Here is a 20,364-nt window from a genome sequence, read left to right on the forward strand (position 1 = left end):
CCCATTTCTATCTCTTATTAAGGGTGAGAGGGGCACTCCCCTAAGAGGGGAGTCCCCTCTCTTACTCATAACCAATCCTCGTGTGCCACGTCAACTCCTCTCTTAAACTCCCCTAACACCCTAAATTGATGGCGGCACTCCCCTCTTAGGTGACTTGGTTTTTAATTTTTTTTTGTTTTTTTATTTGTTGAAATTATGCATGTTTATAAAAAAAATTAATAAAAATTAAATAAAATTTAACAAAAGACATTTCAAAGTAGAAAATAAAAATAAAAATTAAATTCAAACTAGAAAATTAAAATTACATTCAAACTAGAAAATAAAAATTACATTCAAACTAGAAAATAAAAATTACATTAAAACTAGAAAATAAAAATTTTAGAAATCGCATGGCCACCCGTACTTGTTAGCGATGTCGCGCTTTCGGGCGAGGATGAACGGTAACATATTTGGCGGAGCATCGTCGTGCGGCTTGAGGAATGTTTTCATATCTCGATCGTAATTGTAGTTTTTCATCGTCTCGCGTTGTTCCGATATGAGTTCGCGAGCCTGCGACTCTCTTTTCTTCCTCAATTCGATCGCCTCCAATTCCATCGCGTGCTTCGCTTCTTTCATGGCGGTGTACTCTTTGAATTGTGCCGCCAACTCGGTCGAGCTTCCCTCGGACGATGTCGCTTGACGCTTGTCTCGCCGTTGTGCTCTTTGTGGCGAGGGGTCTTCGTTCATATCCGGTATCGAAGGGTCCACGTCAACGAGCTTTCTTTTATGTGCCGAACCTTCACCTTCCTTGTTGGATCCGTTTTTTTTTTCGAACTTTTAAAATTTCTTACAAAAGTAGTTTATGAGACATCAAAAATACCAACTTTGTTACATAATAATTTTTACAAAAATTGGGCATGACCCGTTCGTAAAACGAACGTGCCCCATATTTTTAACATAATCATTCAAATAACATTCTACGAACCCGTTGACATAAAACTACCAAAAGCAAAGACGACAAGTTTTACAAATGTACAACTACTAACAAAGTTGGACAAAATAACAAGTCATGGACCAAAAGGATGAGAATAATCTAGCGGAAGCGTTTGGTATAACATGACATAGACACGTGCTCACTCCAATTCTCCAAATCGCCTAAAGTGAGGATTTACCTACATTCAATAACAAGACTTCAAAAGTTAGCCGTAATACTCATTTAACTCGATGTAACAATATATTAGCTTCATTCGTTTATATGCTTTCATTATTCTTACGCATTCGATTTACCCAATTAAATGGGTAATGGCATATACCCTCATAATGAGGTTCAAGCTTATCACTTACAACCCGGTAACATCGGGTTAATCGCTTTCAACATAATTCTTTCTTTCCATCCGTATAACGGATTAAATTTCAAGCATTCGTCATAGCATTCGTGACCACCCATTCAAAACGGGTGGTAGCTTATCTTTACTCGACTTGTCCAACTAGAACCGGTCGACTGGTATGGCTTAACATAACCTTCATTAGCATAACCAAATCCGCAAGGGATTTGCTATTTCGCATTCATTACAACATAACTTCTAAAACCTTTTTTGACATAAACTCTTACATCTAACCAATCTTTATCTATAAAGGAATTTGCACGAATCGTATTATCAATTAATATCATTCAATATCATTCGTAAATCTACTAGTAGAGTAAATAAAGTTCAAAAGAACTTACCGTGGTCTTGCACTACTTGTGTTTTGGAATGGCCCGTGCCTTCTTCCTTCTTCGCTCCTACATGTTACAATTTCATACTTTTAGCTTTCATACGAATTAATTACATACGCATTTGCTTTATTCGTCATGGTGTTAAACAACTATGCACACTTCCATTTCTATTCTACCACATCAATTTAACATGGATTCATATCAAATCACAAGTAAATAAACCTAGGCATTTCATAGAACACCTTATGTGCGTACCATCAATAAGGCATAGTGTACAAGTAATTAAAGCACATTTTTCCTTGTTCATTCATGGATCATCATAATCATTTAATCTTCATATATTATCATCATAATCATATGTATTCTGTTTCTTACCAAATTATTCATCAAAATATCTTCTACAACTCTACTTGAACACCAACATTACTCTAATTCACATATAAACTTCACCAATCCTTCACTTTCTTACAAATACCAAGTGGGTTTTAATCAAAACCTTCAATATGGTCAGAATCAAACATATTACTACTTCTACATGTTAATATTATCTAACATTCATGTCAATTTCATACTACAATCATAGATTATACATAACCCACTTTATCAGACATCACCAAAATATGAAATTTGACTTACTTTGTGTTAAAAGAACACTAGATGATCATGAATCTTGATACATGCATCAATTTACACTTCAATTTCCCTTCCAATTTGATGAATTTAGGATGTTAGGGTTTTGAGGGGAAAGCTCCTCCTGTCCCCCTTCTCACGATCGCACATACACCCACATGAAGCACTGGACTTTTTTTTGTTAAGGGTTTTAATTACATACTTTTTCATTTTGACCCCTCATCATTTAGAACATGTCACTTTTCTCATATTTAGATACTAATTTAGTAAACCTTCATGCATATGTATAAAATTTTAGATTTGCTAGAAGCTATAATTCTTAATAATGGTAAAATTTTATATTTACCATTTCTTTTCACTAGAGTGTTGCGATTAAACATTTTAACATGTTGTACGGAATTTGGGGTGTTACAAGTCTACCCCCCTTAAGGATGGTTTCGTCCCCGAAACCTCAATACATACCTTCTGACTGGTCTAACAGTATTCCTTCGTAATTACATACCTCGAACTTCGACAACATGCTTTCATTCGATCATCCATCATGATGAATCGGTCGTTACTACTCTAAAGCTTGTCTAATACACCTGGTAAATGAACCTTGCATGATTCAGTGTTATCCTATTACATTATTCCATGATCATTGTTCATTTGTTCAAGCTGACTTCTCAAAACTTATCTGTCAAGTTAATCATTCCCGCATACATCTAACATCTACTTAGGGAAATAATTATCATAATATTCATACTTGTTCATTCATATTCATTCATATAAAGTCACAAATCATGCATCATTTAATAGTTGCTAAGTATACATATATATATATTTACAATACCTACATATAATCTTTACCCGAGACCAATATTTCTTTCATTGATGATTCCTCATAAGTGCATGGTTACACACAACTTAACGTATACGGTTATACAAATCATGTACCTACTATCTTGCTCTAATCTTTTACCATTTATCCCTAGGTTACAAGGGCCAACATAAGTCTTTAATCATGCCATCAATATGATCGTGTAATCAATACTTACATTTGAGTAACTCATATTACACTCGAGGTGTCGTTATCATATTCCATAGCCGTTATACATACGTAATTCCTTCTAATAGTTGTAATGCTAAGGCAATTCCCTAACTATGTACCACAATGGATTAACTCTTACCTATATACTTACTAAGTTTCATTAATACGAGATTATAAGCTTATTACACATGCCATCTCATTCCACGTATGAGTTACACATAACTTGGTACAACCCTTCTTTCGATAATTTAGTTTACACTCTACCTCGTAGGGTCGTCTTATAACACGAGCCATGAATCTAGGTATATAAACTCTAATTCGTGAACATTTCTTTAGAGGTTTACCTTCAAATAAGTCCTCACATACGCTAGTTAGCCCGACTAGGGACAGGATCCATTAAATTTTTCAGTCATTTACTCCATTAGTCGTAAAATTTTCATGTCTTAGCGAAATCCTATCTTATATTCCTTGCAAGGTTTACTTGTGGCAAAATATCTTTTATGCCACATTCCATTCAAATATTCTTTATTTTATATTCCACGCAATCCTTCTTTACGTAACATTCTACCTCTCTAATAATTACGCATTCTAGTATTTTCATTCTAACTTCCTTCAACGTTAATCTTTCACATTTTCCATACAATCCCTTCTAATTATTCTAAATTTGGCATTTCAAGCATGTACTCCGCTTTCTTACCAGATCCTTACTTTCCTTTCCTTTCCACTATTCTACTTTTTTTTTGTTCGATATGCGGATCAACTCCTGCCATCTTTCCATAACGACATTTAGTAATTCCATCACTAATAGCATAAACAATTGTATGTGTTAACGATCATACCGATCGCATCATTCACATTTGACTCTCGTTAGTCGATTCTGACAAGCGTAAGACATATACTCAGATTCCAATTCTTTCAAATTCTTATATTTCGTCATGTCCTTCATAGTACGCGTATTGATTTAACATGTTCTATACAACTCCCTAAAATCCTACTTTTACGACCATAAGTCAAATCATGCTTCTTATGCATAGACGCTTAGTCGTCTCTCAGAAATCAATAGTGTTAACATATAACTTACGACTTAACCTTGTTTATTCGTGTTGTTATGTGAAACTATAAAAACATCAATATACACATATCAAAAATCTTGATGTAATTGGCTTACAACCACACAGTCACCTAACCATCGTCACATATACATTCACATACACATGCTCCCTCATGTAAGTGCTTTCATTAGTCACAAGCATATGATACGCTCATAATGAAAATACTCATTTAACTACTTCGTTCCATATCTACACAATTCAACGTTCATCGTTCACAACACAAAACAATCAATCATCTATTACAACATTCTAATTCATGTTTCTTACCATGTTATCTTATCAAACCAATTTCCATTGGCAATTCATCTAACACACATTCTTATGCAGATCTATTATCTATTATATCATTATCATTTGTCTACATATATTTATCCATTGTTAGCATACAATTCCACTTACCATTTTCACCTAAGCATTTCATTAAACATTTGGTGGGCGTACCACTTTCTAAGCATAATGTACAAGTTTCCTAAGCATATTCCTCCCAAATTCATCTCATGAACCATTACATTCAAACAATTCACATTATCATTACTTCCACATCACGTCTAACTATCAAAACTATCATGTAACATCTCATGCACCAACAAAATCACAATTTAACATCTTCATCATTTTACAATTCCAATTGGGTTTTACCACAAATCATTAATATGATCAAAACTGAGTACAATACAACTTCTATTTTCATACCAACCTCAAGCATATAATTAGTAACGTTAATACTATACGCATCTAAATTATGCTTACACACATTCTTACATGCATACGCACACATCTACATACATACCTACCTTCCTGCATCTCTACATACATACGTACACTCACACGCACCTTTATACACACACACATATATATATATACATTTACATACACGCATACCTTCCTACATACTCGTTCAAGATCTTGCTTACAACTTACATACAAGTACATTAATGGCTTGGGACCTAAACTTTGATTTAAAGCCCATAAACGTTAAAGGAATGATAAAAATTACATTTGGGATGCCCACCGTAGTCCACGGATAACGTATTGAAGCCCACGTTGCATAATCCACTTAAATAACAAGATTTCATGTACCATTTACGTGATCCTCTAATCAATACATATATATATATATATATATATATATATATATATATATATATATATATTCACATACACATATTTTCGTATGCTAATGCTCCATGATTCTACAATTAGCAAATTTCATTCGGAACATCTATCTATCATAATTTAAACATATCCTTTACTAATTAGCTCGTATGATTTACATTTAGCACATATTCGCCTCTTAATCATACTAGAGCAAATCATTAAATATACTTAAACATCACACCATTCATGTACAAGGTACAAGCCTCTAGTGCATAATTCTATCAAAGCATACATTCATCCGAATTTTCATACGAATTCCAACTCCACTTTATGCATTCGTCATTCATTTCATGCCATTCCATTCGTTACATTCGACTTTTATAAATTTTACTTTATTGCCAACGATCTACATGACTTTACATAACTTATTATATCTTCTAATACTTAACAGGAACATAAAACGGGCATTTCTGAGGAGTATGGGAACTTAAATTATAACTCATAAGCTCTCAATTCATCATAGTTCATTAGTCCGTATTTACTTCATTCGCATTCCTACATTTCATACTTTATCCACTTTTTAGACTTTCGGCATTCATTCGTGTCATTCGACACATTACTCTCGACCTTTACAAGTCTCTTTCCATCGTAACCACTAATTGTGGTTAGATATATCTTATTAGGCATTATTTGGACCCTACATGAACACTTAAATAGGCTTTCGGACAATCCGGTAACTCGAAACGCGAAAATAATACAAAAATAAAATTTTCAGCGGATTGATATTCCACAAGCCGTCGGCGACGGACTTACACCCGTCGGCGACGGGTCATGAATTGTGGCGTCGGCCACTTTTGCCCGTCGACAGACGATTAGGGCGTCGGAACTAAGGGGGCGTCAGCGACGGCATGGAAGCCCGTCGGCGACGGCCCTTCCTTTGTTAAAATGCTGAAAAAAAATTTGCCCAGACACAGCTGTGTTGATTATCTGAGTACAATGTCACACAGCTGTGTCAGCCTTGCTATACACCCTGATCCCAGCAACAAGCATCAATGGTCCACACAGCTGTGTCTCTTAACGACACACCTGTGTGCGACGCCAGATTAGATAAAACCCAATGTTTAACTCCCATTTTTACTATTTCGCATACTTAACTTAAATATTTATCATAAACACACTATACATATTTGTGTTTAACAAAAACTTAAAGTTTTACCTCATTGGCGATCTCGGAGCGAACACACTTTTGCACGAGCCATCGGTTTGAGTTCGAGCACTATGACTTTTGCCCGAATCCCTCAAACTTTGGCTCTGATACCAACTTGTTAGATCCGTTTTTTTTTCGAACTTTTAAAATTTCTTACAAGAGTAGTTTATGAGACATCAAAAATACCAACTTTGTTACATAATAATTTTTACAAAAATTGGGCATGACCCGTTCGTAAAACGAACGTGCCCCCTGTTTTTAACATAATCATTCAAATAACATTCTACGAACCCGTTGACATAAAACTACCAAAAGCAAAGACGACAAGTTTTACAAATGTACAACTACTAACAAAGTTGGACAAAATAACAAGTCATGGACCAAAAGGATGAGAATAATCTAGCGGAAGCGTTTGGTATAACATGACATAGACACGTGCTCGCTCCAATTCTCCAAATCGCCTAAAGTGAGGATTTACTTACATTCAATAACAAGACTTCAAAAGTTAGCCGTAATACTCATTTAACTCGATGTAACAATATATTAGCTTCATTCGTTTATATGCTTTCATTATTCTTACGCATTCGATTTACCCAATTAAATGGGTAATGGCATATACCCTCATAATGAGGTTCAAGCTTCTCACTTACAACCCGGTAACATCGGGTTAATCGCTTTCAACATAATTCTTTCTTTCCATCCGTATAACGGATTAAATTTCAAGCATTCGTCATAGCATTCGTGACCACCCATTCAAAACGGGTGGTAGCTTATCTTTACTCGACTTGTCCAACTAGAACCGGTCGACTGGTATGGCTTAACATAACCTTCATTAGCATAACCAAATCCGCAAGGGGTTTGCTATTTCGCATTCATTACAACATAACTTCTAAAACCTTTTTCGACATAAACTCTTACATCTAACCAATCTTTATCTATAAAGGAATTTGCACGAATCGTATTATCAATTAATATCATTCAATATCATTCGTAAATCTACTAGTAGAGTAAATAAAGTTCAAAAGAACTTACCGTGGTCTTGCACTACTTGTGTTTTGGAATGGCCCGTGCCTTCTTCCTTCTTCGCTCTACATTAGCTTTCATACGAATTAATTACATACGCATTTCCTTTATTCGTCATGGTGTTAAACAACTATGCACACTTCCATTTCTATTCTACCACATCAATTTAACAAGGATTCATATCAAATCACAAGTAAATAAACCTAGGCATTTCATCGAACACCTTATGTGCGTACCATCAATAAGGCATAGTGTACAAGTAATTAAAGCACATTTTTCCTTGTTCATTCATGGATCATCATAATCATTTAATCTTCATATATTATCATCATAATCATATGTATTCTGTTTCTTACCAAATTATTCATCAAAATATCTTCTACAACTCTACTTGAACATCAACATTACTCTAATTCACATATAAACTTCACCAATCCTTCACTTTCTTACAAATACCAAGTGGGTTTTAATCAAAACCTTCAATATGGTCAGAATCAAACATATTACTACTTCTACATGTTAATATTATCTAACATTCATGTCAATTTCATACTACAATCATAGATTATACATAACCCACTTTATCATACATCACCAAAATATGAAATTTGACTTACTTTGTGTTAAAAGAACACTAGATGATCATGAATCTTGATACATGCATCAATTTACACTTCAATTTCCCTTCCAATTTGATGAATTTAGGATGTTAGGGTTTTGAGGGGAAAGCTCCTCCTGTCCCCCTTCTCACGATCGCACATACACCCACATGAAGCACCGGACTTTTTTTTGTTAAGGGTTTTAATTACATACTTTTTCATTTTGACCGCCTCATCATTTAGAACATGTCACTTTTCTCATATTTAGATACTAACTTAGTAAACCTTCATACATATATATAAAATTTTAGATTTGCTAGAAGCTATAATTCTTAATAATGGTAAAATTTTATATTTACCATTTCTTTTCACTAGAGTATTGCTGTGATACCCATTTATTTTTTTTGTTAGTTTTCAACAATTATATATATCTATGGTTCCCATTAAGTCTAACTAACTCTTCAATCAATATACACCATTGGATTTGGCTAAGATTAAATCTCAGCCACTTAAACTCACAAAAGTAACTGCTGTCTATGGCAGTTCAGAGTGGTTTTCTCAACCTCCTCCATGATCCCAAACCCACTTTCTCCATTATCCTTTATCCTCCTATTTATTTGCTCAACTGCTTCCCCATATCGTGGCTGGTATCTGCGGTTTATCACGGTTACAAAATTGAATGGTTATCCTCTTCCTATATATCACTTGCTGAATCTCCTGTAGCCGAATCTCATATATGTTCTTTTAGGGTTTGACGTCTCAAGAGGTTAAGTTGGATGCCTTCAACATGTCCAATTGGAATCATGGAGGAGCCTCATCAGCCTCCCAAATACTTGATGAACGGTAAGTTTTTCTTCATATTTTTTTCTTCTATGTCTTCTTCCTCTTCGACTTTCCATTCCCCTGTTCTTCAATTTTCATTCGAGAATCAAATTTCCCATGTATTTCCAATGGTTTTTTTCCTGATTTTGATAAGTCCATTATATTTTCTTAATTTTATTTCTAATCGATTTTGTTTCTAATTTATGTTCTCATGAAGGAACTTCTCATTAAGCATTCAGGTTTCAACTCCATTCTTTTCGTGATATTGTGAGTTTCTAATTATGTTTTACTCATACTGCTCTGATTTGGTTCTGCTTTAATTTTATTAATTTAGTCGATTTCCCGTTTCAGAAGCCAGCCATCAGTTCTAAAATTGATCACGATTTAGAGTTTCTAAAGGAGGTCAGGAATTAAATCTGAGTTATGTCACGAGAATCATGGTAAGTTTTATTTATATCCATTCAACACACACATACTAACTACTCATGTTCATCTTATTCTTTTCTCTATCATGAAGTTAAATTCTTTTAAGACTCCGTTAACTAAGTTGTATGATTATGGGTTTTGTAATGGCATACATTATTTACAGTTTTCAGCTTTCTTTACCTTGCCCACCAGATGTTTGATAAATTCCCTCAATGAGAGTTTTGTTGAGGAATTCACTGACGTTCCATAAATCACACACAGTGTTTGCTAGCTTCGGTTCCTTGACCATCTAAAAAAGCTTCAAAGAAGAACGTGGAATATTTGGGTTGTTTTCGGGATCCACTAGATATAATTACTTAATGGTTATAACAAAATACTGAAACATCGCGTTATCCTAATCATCAGGTACTGTTTGCAGTAGGTTTATTCTGATTTAGTAGTAACATTTTTAAACTTTTTTAATTATCTTTTGTTTTTATTTATTTATTTTATTTATGAATGGTGAATAGGTTGTATGCTTTCATGCAATGGAGAAACAAAAAGAGGTTATGTTCTCTCTAGAACTGTAAGTTTTTTTGGGTCTCCAAGCCGGTGCTTAATGTTTCAGCTCAAATTTCATGGTTTCCGGATTACTCAATCCGTCGTCAAAAAACCAAGCCGAGGGGTGACCGGGTCGTGTACACTTGCCGAGTTGATGTCGAATCTGCAAAGTGGTAAGTCTCTTTTAGACCTATCTATTCATTTTGTATGGTTCTTGGAATTCAGTCATGGGTTCATGCTTTTTAGTTATGAATCCTCATTTCATGTTTATGATAATATTGAAACTGTAGGGTGAAATTGGTCATGGACCAGTTTACTTATGGAAACACAATTGCTCAAAGTTATATTGTATATGGATGGGGTCAAAGAAGTTCATTTGTATTTTTTAATGTGTTTTTCTCACTTTGTTTTTTTTTTCAGTGTTGCTTCATGCTGAGTTATGAGGCATTTGTTTTGCGAGTGTTGAATTTTGCTATATATTAGCGGTTACATGTTTCATACAGAAAATGGTTCACGTTTGCTAAGTAATTATCTGACAACAGGTTTTATACCATTGTTAGGAAGGTAGGTACTCTTCACATGAATGAGTTATAAAATAACTTATTTTTTAATGGTTTGGTTTAGGCCAAAAAAGGTGGGTACTTTTCAAATGATCGTCCATTTTCTGTTTCGGGAGTGAAAGCATTAGTTGAAGCTTGGAACATGAAGGTATAATATCGTTATTATCTCAATAAATAGAAAAAATTATTTGGAGCAGGATTCGTTGTCCATTTTCTCTCATTTAAACAACGTTTATGTACATACAATCAATCCCTTCTTAACGTAGATCATTGGTATGATATAAGATAGGTTGAAAGCACGTGTATATGGAGCAACCATTCGGTAGTCATATAGCATTTGCGAAATTTAGAATATCTTTTTCTGATTTAAGTTTATGTTTCTATTTTATTTCTTATATTGACACAATGAGTTATGTGCAATGAAAGAGTTGATATCACACCTCCTTTTTCTACTTTGCAATATATTTCTAATTCCATAATAATATTCAATTTAGCTAATTTGTTAAATAACTGTTGCTTGCAGGGAGTCTTTGCTGAGGAAACAAATTAAGAAAGAAGCTGTGTTATATCCCACCCTTATGCTTTCTCTTATCGCAGTTGGAGATGGCACTTTCTTTTTGGGCCTTATTGGTTCCAGTTCTTAATGGTTTTTACTGATCATATAAAAATCTAATAATAATAATAATGTGTGGTACTATATGATCTTTTTTGTGGTCATACAAATTTTTTGTTCTTTATCTTTTCTTACAATAGTTTGGCCTAACTTTTTCTTTATTTCCTTTTCCTTTTTGGGAATTAGGTAGGTTACCACATCATAATGTGTAGTGTAATAACTTGGTACTTGAAAGTATGTATCTTTAATCACTGATATGGTGCAGACATGCAATTTGTGATTACCATGTTATCTACTTATCTCTAAGCATCATGTGTGTCTTTGTACCTGGTGAAAATCTTGGCTTTCAACCGCTACATGTGTAGTATTATGTTTATTTGATGCTATTTTTCTTCTCTTATGGAAATCTAACTAACACTTTTCATTATTCCCTTTGTTATTCCAGAGCGCAGATACATGTTGGTTCAAGAAATTTAAACTTGCTCAGCAGCAGAAGTCACACTGTTACTCCATCAAGCAATTATACATTAAAATTTGCCTACCATTGCAAAACACATTGAAATCTAGGCTGCTCAAAGCAAGGCATTCTCATTAATTTTGTCTGCACTAAATACATAATAGTAAGTGTTCCCAAACAATCAATGGAAATAATCTTATGTTTTTTGTAGATTATTTTTTATATATATTAAAGAATGGTGCTTTTGTTTGTAATATTGTTTAGATTTGTGTGCACTTATTGTGGGTGTTTGGGATTGCTTATTTTGAGCTCCTTTTAACTTTTCGACTTTTTCGAAACGGAGAAAAGGATATGAAAAAGGAGAAAAGAAGAAAAGGCGAAGCAATCCCAAACAGCCTCAATATAGATTATGTTTTTTTGTCACGTTGTTTGCGTAACCCGTCCACCGGACGGGTATTAAACTAGTTTATTTGTTGTTTCTTTTTATTTTGAAATTTAAAATAAGTAAAGTTGGGATTTATATGGTGGCAACTAGCTGTTTAATTGAACAAATAACATAATTGGTGTTTATGTTAGTTTAAAATTAGAATTTGAATTTGAAATTTCGATATGCACTTAAATAATAGGATATATTCATTTACATATTTATACAAAGATGACTTAGAGATAGAATAGGAAAGAAAATAAATCACCGGGCCAATATCTCGCAAGATATCAAACGAAACCTAGTCTCTTCATCTAGAAAACCCTCTAGTATGCAATTAAATAGAGACATCTGCATCGTAAACAAAAGGAATAAGGGACCGTGTTCGTAGTTCCGCAGAGGCAGTGAGTAGCAGTCGCGTTTTGAAGGTAATCTCCGTTGATGATTTTAGATATGTTATGATTTCTGCATTAGATACTTTAGAGAGGTCGACTAGTTGAGTTTCTAATTCTAAACTGTTAATCATCGTATGTGGTTTTGTTTCTAGCGAACTAGCATGCTTATCTTCATATGATCATAAACATGCATATAGGTTGATTAAATTGTATGAGGTTTATCATATATAGGTAGATATGTAATCACTCACGCATAGGGAAAGAAGTCATTTTTTTTGAACAAATATAAAGTAGCATCCAAGTTTATAAATGGGTGGGAATGAAGATGTTGGCGTCCAACTTGAGAAAAATGGCAGAAAACTATTTATTTCATGTGATTTCATGGGATAGGTATTGAGTTAAAGTGGGGGAATGAAGGGGAATCGATGTTGGTGTTTTCAATTATTAAGTTAATAAATTCATTCAATTCATTTTTTTTTTAAAAAAAAGGTTGTCATATCAAAGCTTACTTATTTATACGATAATGGGTAATCTTGATTTTATTTTTTTTCTAGTTTTGAAAGGTTTAGTTAATCAAATAATTTTTGAAATATTTATTAATTTGGTTGCTATTATATAACAAACCTTGTGGTTCTAACGTTACAGTTAAACACAAAAAGAGCCGGTTTAAATGTTTTCAATAGTTAAATGGGTTATTTCTCTTAGAAGGGAACTACATTAATCTACTAATAGGGAAAGGATTTTATCGGCTGGGTGGATATATCTATGTTTGGTTACATAAAAGTTAAGTCAGAGAACTTGTGTTTTATAAGATATGGAGTTGGAATTTATATATGTCTTGGTGGAAAGCTATATGACCAACCTCAACGCTTTTCTAAATAACTATAGTATAAACAACTCTTTGGAGAAAGATTTAATAGTTGTTTTCTTTTCTTTTTTTTTTTGGATTCATGTAAATGAATAAGAAACTCATGATGAAATTAGATCAGTAAAACGTTTTTTTAGGCTTCCTTAATTAATTAGATAATTAAGGCTTTGAATTTTTATTTTTCTAAAACAACTATGGTTTTTGGATAGGGAGTCTCTAGAACTAATAAAGTAGTCTAGGATAGCTTTAATATGCATCTGAGGTTGGTTCATCAGGTGGGTTGTAACGGATGATAATTTTTATAATCAATTGTCTAGGTTGAAGAGACCATTGACACTCGGATAAACACTAGATATATTCAATCTTGTTCAGGTAAGATATTGTTTTCTAAAATCACGGGTACACATCAAATTTATTTTTATTAATATTGCAAGTTAGTTTTGATTCATGTGGGTATTTTATGCGTATGTTTATATGATGGGTCGGGTTACGGGTGTCCTATTTATTTATGCTATTGTTTGTACGATGATTTTGGTTAGTTGCTTTGATGATTTTATTCTTTGCCTATGATGAGAATAGCCCATGCATGACACGAAACCATGTAGACGACACTAGACTTTGAATCTTTAAGACATGTGCACGTTAAGGGCCTTAAAAAATAAAGATTAAAGATAGACTTAGAAAAGAAAAATAAAGAATTAAAGAAAAGAGAACGAACATGATTGAGAGCTCTCCGATGGATCCATCCCAAGATTTGGTGTGGGTGTTTCATGCACACACCAGGAGCAGTACCGTGGCAACTAAGATTTAAAGACACGTCCAAGAGCCACACGCATGAAGTACTTGCCCGCTATTGTTTACGAACGATGGCTAACGACGGCGGTGAACTGCTTTTGTGCTTCTTCACTTAGTCGGTTGTAGTGGGCTTTCCCCCGAATGGTGCCCGATATACATGGTTTATCCATGAAAGATCTGATGACCCAAGGATTATCCCCCACGTGGTTTTTACGATGATGAGATGATAAAAATGAAAGATTATGAATAAAACCATGTGATAATGATGATACGATAAAGATAATGATTTAAGATATAAAAAGATAAAGATTAGATAAGGTTGCTTAAGACGATAGGCACACTCTTAGGATTCTTTACTTGGTCATGTAGTGGTGTCTGGATCATAACTTGCAATCACATGAAATGAATGATTTAATGAATTGATGATATTTTACTTATTTCATGATTTACCCTTTATCTTACTCAGCTTTAAAAAGCTGACACTTGTTTTCGAAAATCGATGTGTATCATTTTCAGGTTAGTTAAGATTGTTAGACATGAAGCTGGTGAGGAACGGGTAGAGAAACTTTGACAAGAAGTGATGAATTTAGATGATTCGTTTATTTTATTATTTATATATAAAGGTTCGTTTATAATTCTGTTGCTATGAACGACAAGTAACACCCAAATTTTTGTAGTATTTAAATCATTTTTTTTGTGGTTTTATGATTTAAACATATGACTGGGAGTTTCCGCTGCGAAAGAAAATTTTTGAAATCTAATATTTTAATAAAAGAAAAATGCGGGGTGTTACAGTTGGTATCAGAGCAATAGTTTAAGCGAACTAGGTATAACGATTAGGTGCCTAGACTTAAACTTTAGAACTTTGCTTAATGAAATATGAACTAGGATGGGTCTGTATGGGGTGAGAGAGTGTGACTTAAATGTTTTGCCTTATTTTTTTATGTGGTAGTAGCGGTATGTATCATTCTGTGCGTCTAAGATTGGATAAGTCTAACTATCCTCTATATTAGATTAAAGAATGGTGAACACTAGAGCTATGGCAGTCGGCCCTCAAGACAGGTAGATGGTGAGGAAGCAAGTGTTACCGCATCAGATATCCGACCGCTTGTTGCTACTAGACAAGGGAACCGGGCCAGACATAATCAAGGTCGTGGGCCAGTAATCCGAGAGCCTGTGGTACCTCCTACTCCAGAAGAGTTGATGAACCAATTTCAACAAATGAGGGATGAGCTAGAAAGAACTCGGGAAGAGTTACGACGACACCAACAAAGAAATCAAGTTCAGGATCGACAAGAAGTTGTTGGGGATAATGGAGCTAGAGTCAATCAGGTTAACCGGGTAGTCATGCCTCGCAATGAAGGAGGTTGTTCATTCAAAACATTCCTAAGTTGCAAACCACCTGAATTCGAAGGAAGTACAGAACCAACCGAGAGCCAAAGATGGATTCGGGGGATGCAGCAGGCGTTTGATTCGTGTGACTGTGATGATGCTCACAAGGTGGTATATGCTATACGGATGCTGAGAGGGAAAGCTTTGGATTGGTGGGACACTGTTAGTGCTGCTTTGGGGCAAGAAGCTGTTAACAACTTGACTTGGGCCATGTTTACAGAAAGGTTTAATGAAGATCATTGCACTAGGAGGGATCGAAACAAGATGATAGAAGAATTTCTGACTTTGAAAAAGGGCGACATGACTATAGCTAAGTTCGCTAGTAAATTTGTGGAAAAACTCAAGTTTGCTCGGAAAGTTGCACCAGATGAGGAAGAAGTAGTGAATCGTTTCCTAGCGGGTCTACCTACTGCCTACATGCCTGCTGTACGAAGAGCCAGGACCTTAAATGAAGCTATTCAGGAAGCAAAAGTTGTTGAAGATGATCTTATTTTAGAGGAACAAGAAAAGAGAGCCCGGGAAGAAAAGAAGGTTAGTGGAGAGAAGAGAAAATGGGATGGGCAATCAGGATCTTCCAACAAGACTAGATCAGAGCAAACTAAGAAAGATACAGAGGCACGAAGACAATGGAGTTGGTGCTCAAGTTGCAACTCAATGCACACCGGGAAATGCACTAAAGAAACTCAAAGATGTTTTCGATGTGGAGACAAAGGACATTTAGGAAAAGAATGTACGAGCAAAGATCCATTGTGTTACACCTGTAGGAAAATGGGACACATTAGTACTGATTGTCCCCAAAAGAAAGATGACAGAATTGGTGGAGGGAATAGAAAGAAGAATGATCCTCCTCGAAATAAGGGAAGAGTTTTTCAGTTGACTGGCAAAGAAGCAATTTAAAGGGAGGATGAGACCCTAGCACCTTGACGTTATTATTTTTAATTATGGTTGAATTACGAGGACGTAATTTTTTTTAGAGGGAGATAATTGTGATACCCGTTTATTTTTTTTTGTTAGTTTTGAACAATTTATTTGTTGTTTCTTTTTATTTTGAAATTTAAAATAAGTAAAGTTGGGATTTATATGGTGGCAACTAGCTGTTTAATTGAACAAATAACATAATTGGTGTTTATGTTAGTTAAAAATTAGAATTTGAATTTGAAATTTCGATATGCACTTAAATAATAGGATATATTCATTTACATATTTATACAAAGATGACTTAGAGATAGAATAGGAAAGAAAATAAATCACCGGGCCAATATCTCGCAAGATATCAAACGAAACCTAGTCTCTTCATCTAGAAAACCCTCTAGTATGCAATTAAATAGAGACATCTGCATCGTAAACAAAAGGAATAAGGGACCGTGTTCGTAGTTCCGCAGAGGCAGTGAGTAGCAGTCGCGTTTTGAAGGTAATCTCCGTTGATGATTTTAGATATGTTATGATTTCTGCATTAGATACTTTAGAGAGGTCGACTAGTCGAGTTTCTAATTCTAAACTGTTAATCATCGTATGTGGTTTTGTTTCTAGCGAACTAGCATGCTTATCTTCATATGATCATAAACATGCATATAGGTTGATTAAATTGTATGAGGTTTATCATATATAGGTAGATATGTAATCACTCACGCATAGGGAAAGAAGTCATTTTTTTTTAACAAATATAAAGTAGCATCCAAGTTTATAAATGGGTGGGAATGAAGACGTTGGCGTCCAACTTGAGAAAAATGGCAGAAAACTATTTATTTCATGTGATTTCATGGGATAGGTATTGAGTTAAAGTGGGGGAATGAAGGGGATCGATGTTGGTGTTTTCAATTATTAAGTTAATAAATTCATTCAATTCATTTTTTTTTTTTTAAAAAAGGTTGTCATATCAAAGCTTACTTATTTATACGATAATGGGTGATCATGATTTCATTTTTTTTTCTAGTTGAAAAGGTTTAGTTAATCAAATAATTTTTGAAATATTTATTAATTTGGTTGCTATTATATAACAAACCTTGTGGTTCTAACGTTACAGTTGAACACAAAAAGAGCCGGTTTAAATGTTTTCAATAGTTAAATGGGTTATTTCTCTTAGAAGGGAACTACATTAATCTACTAATAGGGAAAGGATTTTATCGGCTGGGTGGATATATCTATGTTTGGTTACATAAAAGTTAAGTCAGAGAACTTGTGTTTTATAAGATATGGAGTTGGAATTTATATATGTCTTGGTTGAAAGCTATATGACCAACCTCAACGCTTTTCTAAATAACTATAGTATAAACAACTCTTTGGAGAAAGATTTAATAGTTGTTTTCTTTTCTTTTTTTTTTTTTGGATTCATGTAAATGAATAAGAAACTCATGATGAAATTAGATCAGTAAAACGTTTTTTAGGCTTCCTTAATTAATTAGATAATTAAGGCTTTGAATTTTTATTATTCTAAAACAACTATGATTTTTGGATAGGGAGTCTCTAGAACTAATAAAGTAGTCTAGGATAGCTTTAATATGCATCTGAGGTTGGTTCATCAGGTGGGTTGTAACGGATGATAATTTTTATAATCAATTGTCTAGGTTGAAGAGACCATTGACACTCGGATAAACACTAGATATATTCAATCTTGTTCAGGTAAGATATTGTTTTCTAAAATCACGGGTACACATCAAATTTATTTTTATTAATATTGCAAGTTAGTTTTGATTCATGTGGGTATTTTATGCGTATGTTTATATGATGGGTCGGGTTACGGGTGTCCTATTTATTTATGCTATTGTTTGTACGATGATTTTGGTTAGTTGCTTTGATGATTTTATTCTTTGCCTATGATGAGAATAGCCCATGCATGACACGAAACCATGTAGACGACACTAGACTTTGAATCTTTAAGACATGTGCACGTTAAGGGCCTTAAAAAATAAAGATTAAAGATAGACTTAGAAAAGAAAAATAAAGAATTAAAGAAAAGAGAACGAACATGATTGAGAGCTCTCCGATGGATCCATCCCAAGATTTGGTGTGGGTGTTTCATGCTCACACCAGGAGCAGTACCGTGGCAACTAAGATTTAAAGACACGCCCAAGAGCCATACGCGTGAAGTACTTGCTCGCTATTGTTTACGAACGATGGCTAACGACGGCGGTGAACTGCTTTTGTGCTCCTTCACTTAGTCGGTTGTAGTGGGCTTTCCCCCGAGTGGTGCCCGATATATATGGTTTATCCATGAAAGATCTGATGACCCAAGGATTATTCCCCACGTGATTTTTACGATGATGAGATGATAAAAATGAAAGATTATGAATAAAACCATGTGATAATGATGATACGATAAAGATAATGATTTAAGATATAAAAAGATAAAGATTAGATAAGGTTGCTTAAGACGATAGGCACACTCTTAGGATTCTTTACTTGGTCATGTTGTGGTGTCTGGATCATAACTTGCAATCACATGAAATGAATGATTTAATGAATTGATGATATTTTACTTATTTCATGATTTACCCTTTATCTTACTCAGCTTTAAAAAGCTGACACTTGTTTTCGAAAATCGATGTGTATCATTTTCAGGTTAGTTAAGATTGTTAGACATGAAGCTGGTGAGGAACGGGTAGAGAAACTTTGACAAGAAGTGATGAATTTAGATGATTCGTTTATTTTATTATTTATATATAAAGGTTCGTTTATAATTCTATTGCTATGAACGACAAGTAACACCCAAATTTTTGTAGTATTTAAATCATTTTTTTTTGTGGTTTTATGATTTAAACATATGACTGGGAGTTTCCGCTGCGAAAGAAAATTTTTGAAATCTAATATTTTAATAAAAGAAAAATGCGGGGTGTTACAATTGCGATTAAACATTTTAACATGTCGTACGGAATTTGGAGTGTTACATTCCTCACCCAACAATGGGACTTGGGCCCATTTGTCGTGTTTTCGAACGACCTCCCACGCCTCGACATGTTGAAAACCGTTCGGAAATCTCTCTTTAAATTCTTTTAAAGCGACTTTCATCACGTCGAGATCCTTACATCCGCTTCATCATGTGCGATCCTACATATTATAAAATTATAAGTGTTAAAAAAATATGAACTTAGTAAAGAAAATTAAAAAATATACAATGTTCAAAAAATATAATTTTTACCGCTTGTTGGTATAGGCCGTTGAAAAAGTTTATTTTCGTCATCATCGGGTTCCATTTAGACCGTACTTGATGCACTGTCCGGTTACTTCCTCCGACGGTGGCATTAAAATGATCTAAAATCTTACGCCAAAAACTATCGCGGTTTTGTTGATTGCTATTAGGGGAGGATTTCTTAATGACCTGTGATCCTCAATTATTATCCTGTTTGGTGATCCTTACTTCTGTGACAATTAGTGATCCTCAGAAGTGCTTCAGGATCGGGATCATGGATCATCCTAAGGATCCTTATACTAATGATTGTCTAGCTTGAATATGGTATTATTTTGCAGGAGTACCAGCTTGGACTTGGTCTTGGCAACATTCCTGGAGAATATTCCACCTTTATTCCGCACGTGCTTGGCTGGAAGTGGACGTTATGGAGTCATGGAAGACTTGCATGATTTGCGGAATGTTAGTTAGTGTAGTTAACTTCTATTTTTAAAGGGATAGCGAGCTAATTAGAGAACACTTGGCTATTTTTTGGCTACACACACTCGTACAAC

At 34.3% G+C, this 20,364-nt stretch overlaps 1 protein-coding gene and 2 long non-coding RNA genes across 3 annotated transcripts; 2 read left to right on the plus strand and 1 right to left on the minus strand.

Annotated features, from left to right (window-relative positions):
* Positions 1 to 957: 957 nt before the first annotated feature.
* Positions 958 to 2,477, minus strand: LOC110905612. The gene is made up of 3 exons (XR_002573271.2): positions 2,333 to 2,477; positions 1,706 to 1,762; positions 958 to 1,151 (listed from the first exon to the last, which is right to left on the minus strand). It is a non-coding gene; the product is annotated as an uncharacterized LOC110905612 (long non-coding RNA).
* A 6,473-nt stretch (positions 2,478 to 8,950) lies between these two features.
* Positions 8,951 to 12,246, plus strand: LOC118489260. Its single transcript, XR_004886931.1, has 5 exons — positions 8,951 to 9,238; positions 9,435 to 9,484; positions 9,569 to 10,356; positions 10,604 to 10,891; positions 11,267 to 12,246. It is a non-coding gene; the product is annotated as an uncharacterized LOC118489260 (long non-coding RNA).
* Positions 12,247 to 15,516: 3,270 nt separating this feature from the next.
* LOC118488825 lies at positions 15,517 to 16,584 on the plus strand. The gene has a single exon (XM_035986206.1). It carries the CDS (start codon positions 15,517 to 15,519, stop codon positions 16,582 to 16,584), a length of 1,068 nt encoding a protein of 355 aa, XP_035842099.1.
* Positions 16,585 to 20,364: the final 3,780 nt, after the last annotated feature.

Source organism: Helianthus annuus, chromosome 17, assembly GCF_002127325.2.
Source record: "Helianthus annuus cultivar XRQ/B chromosome 17, HanXRQr2.0-SUNRISE, whole genome shotgun sequence".
In the NCBI taxonomy this organism is placed as follows: Eukaryota; Viridiplantae; Streptophyta; class Magnoliopsida; order Asterales; family Asteraceae; genus Helianthus; species Helianthus annuus.

Excerpts from the sequence above, each read along its gene's own strand:
- LOC118488825 (XM_035986206.1), top strand. The coding sequence starts at position 15,517 with ATGAGGGATGAGCTAGAAAGAACTCGGGAAGAGTTACGACGACACCAA.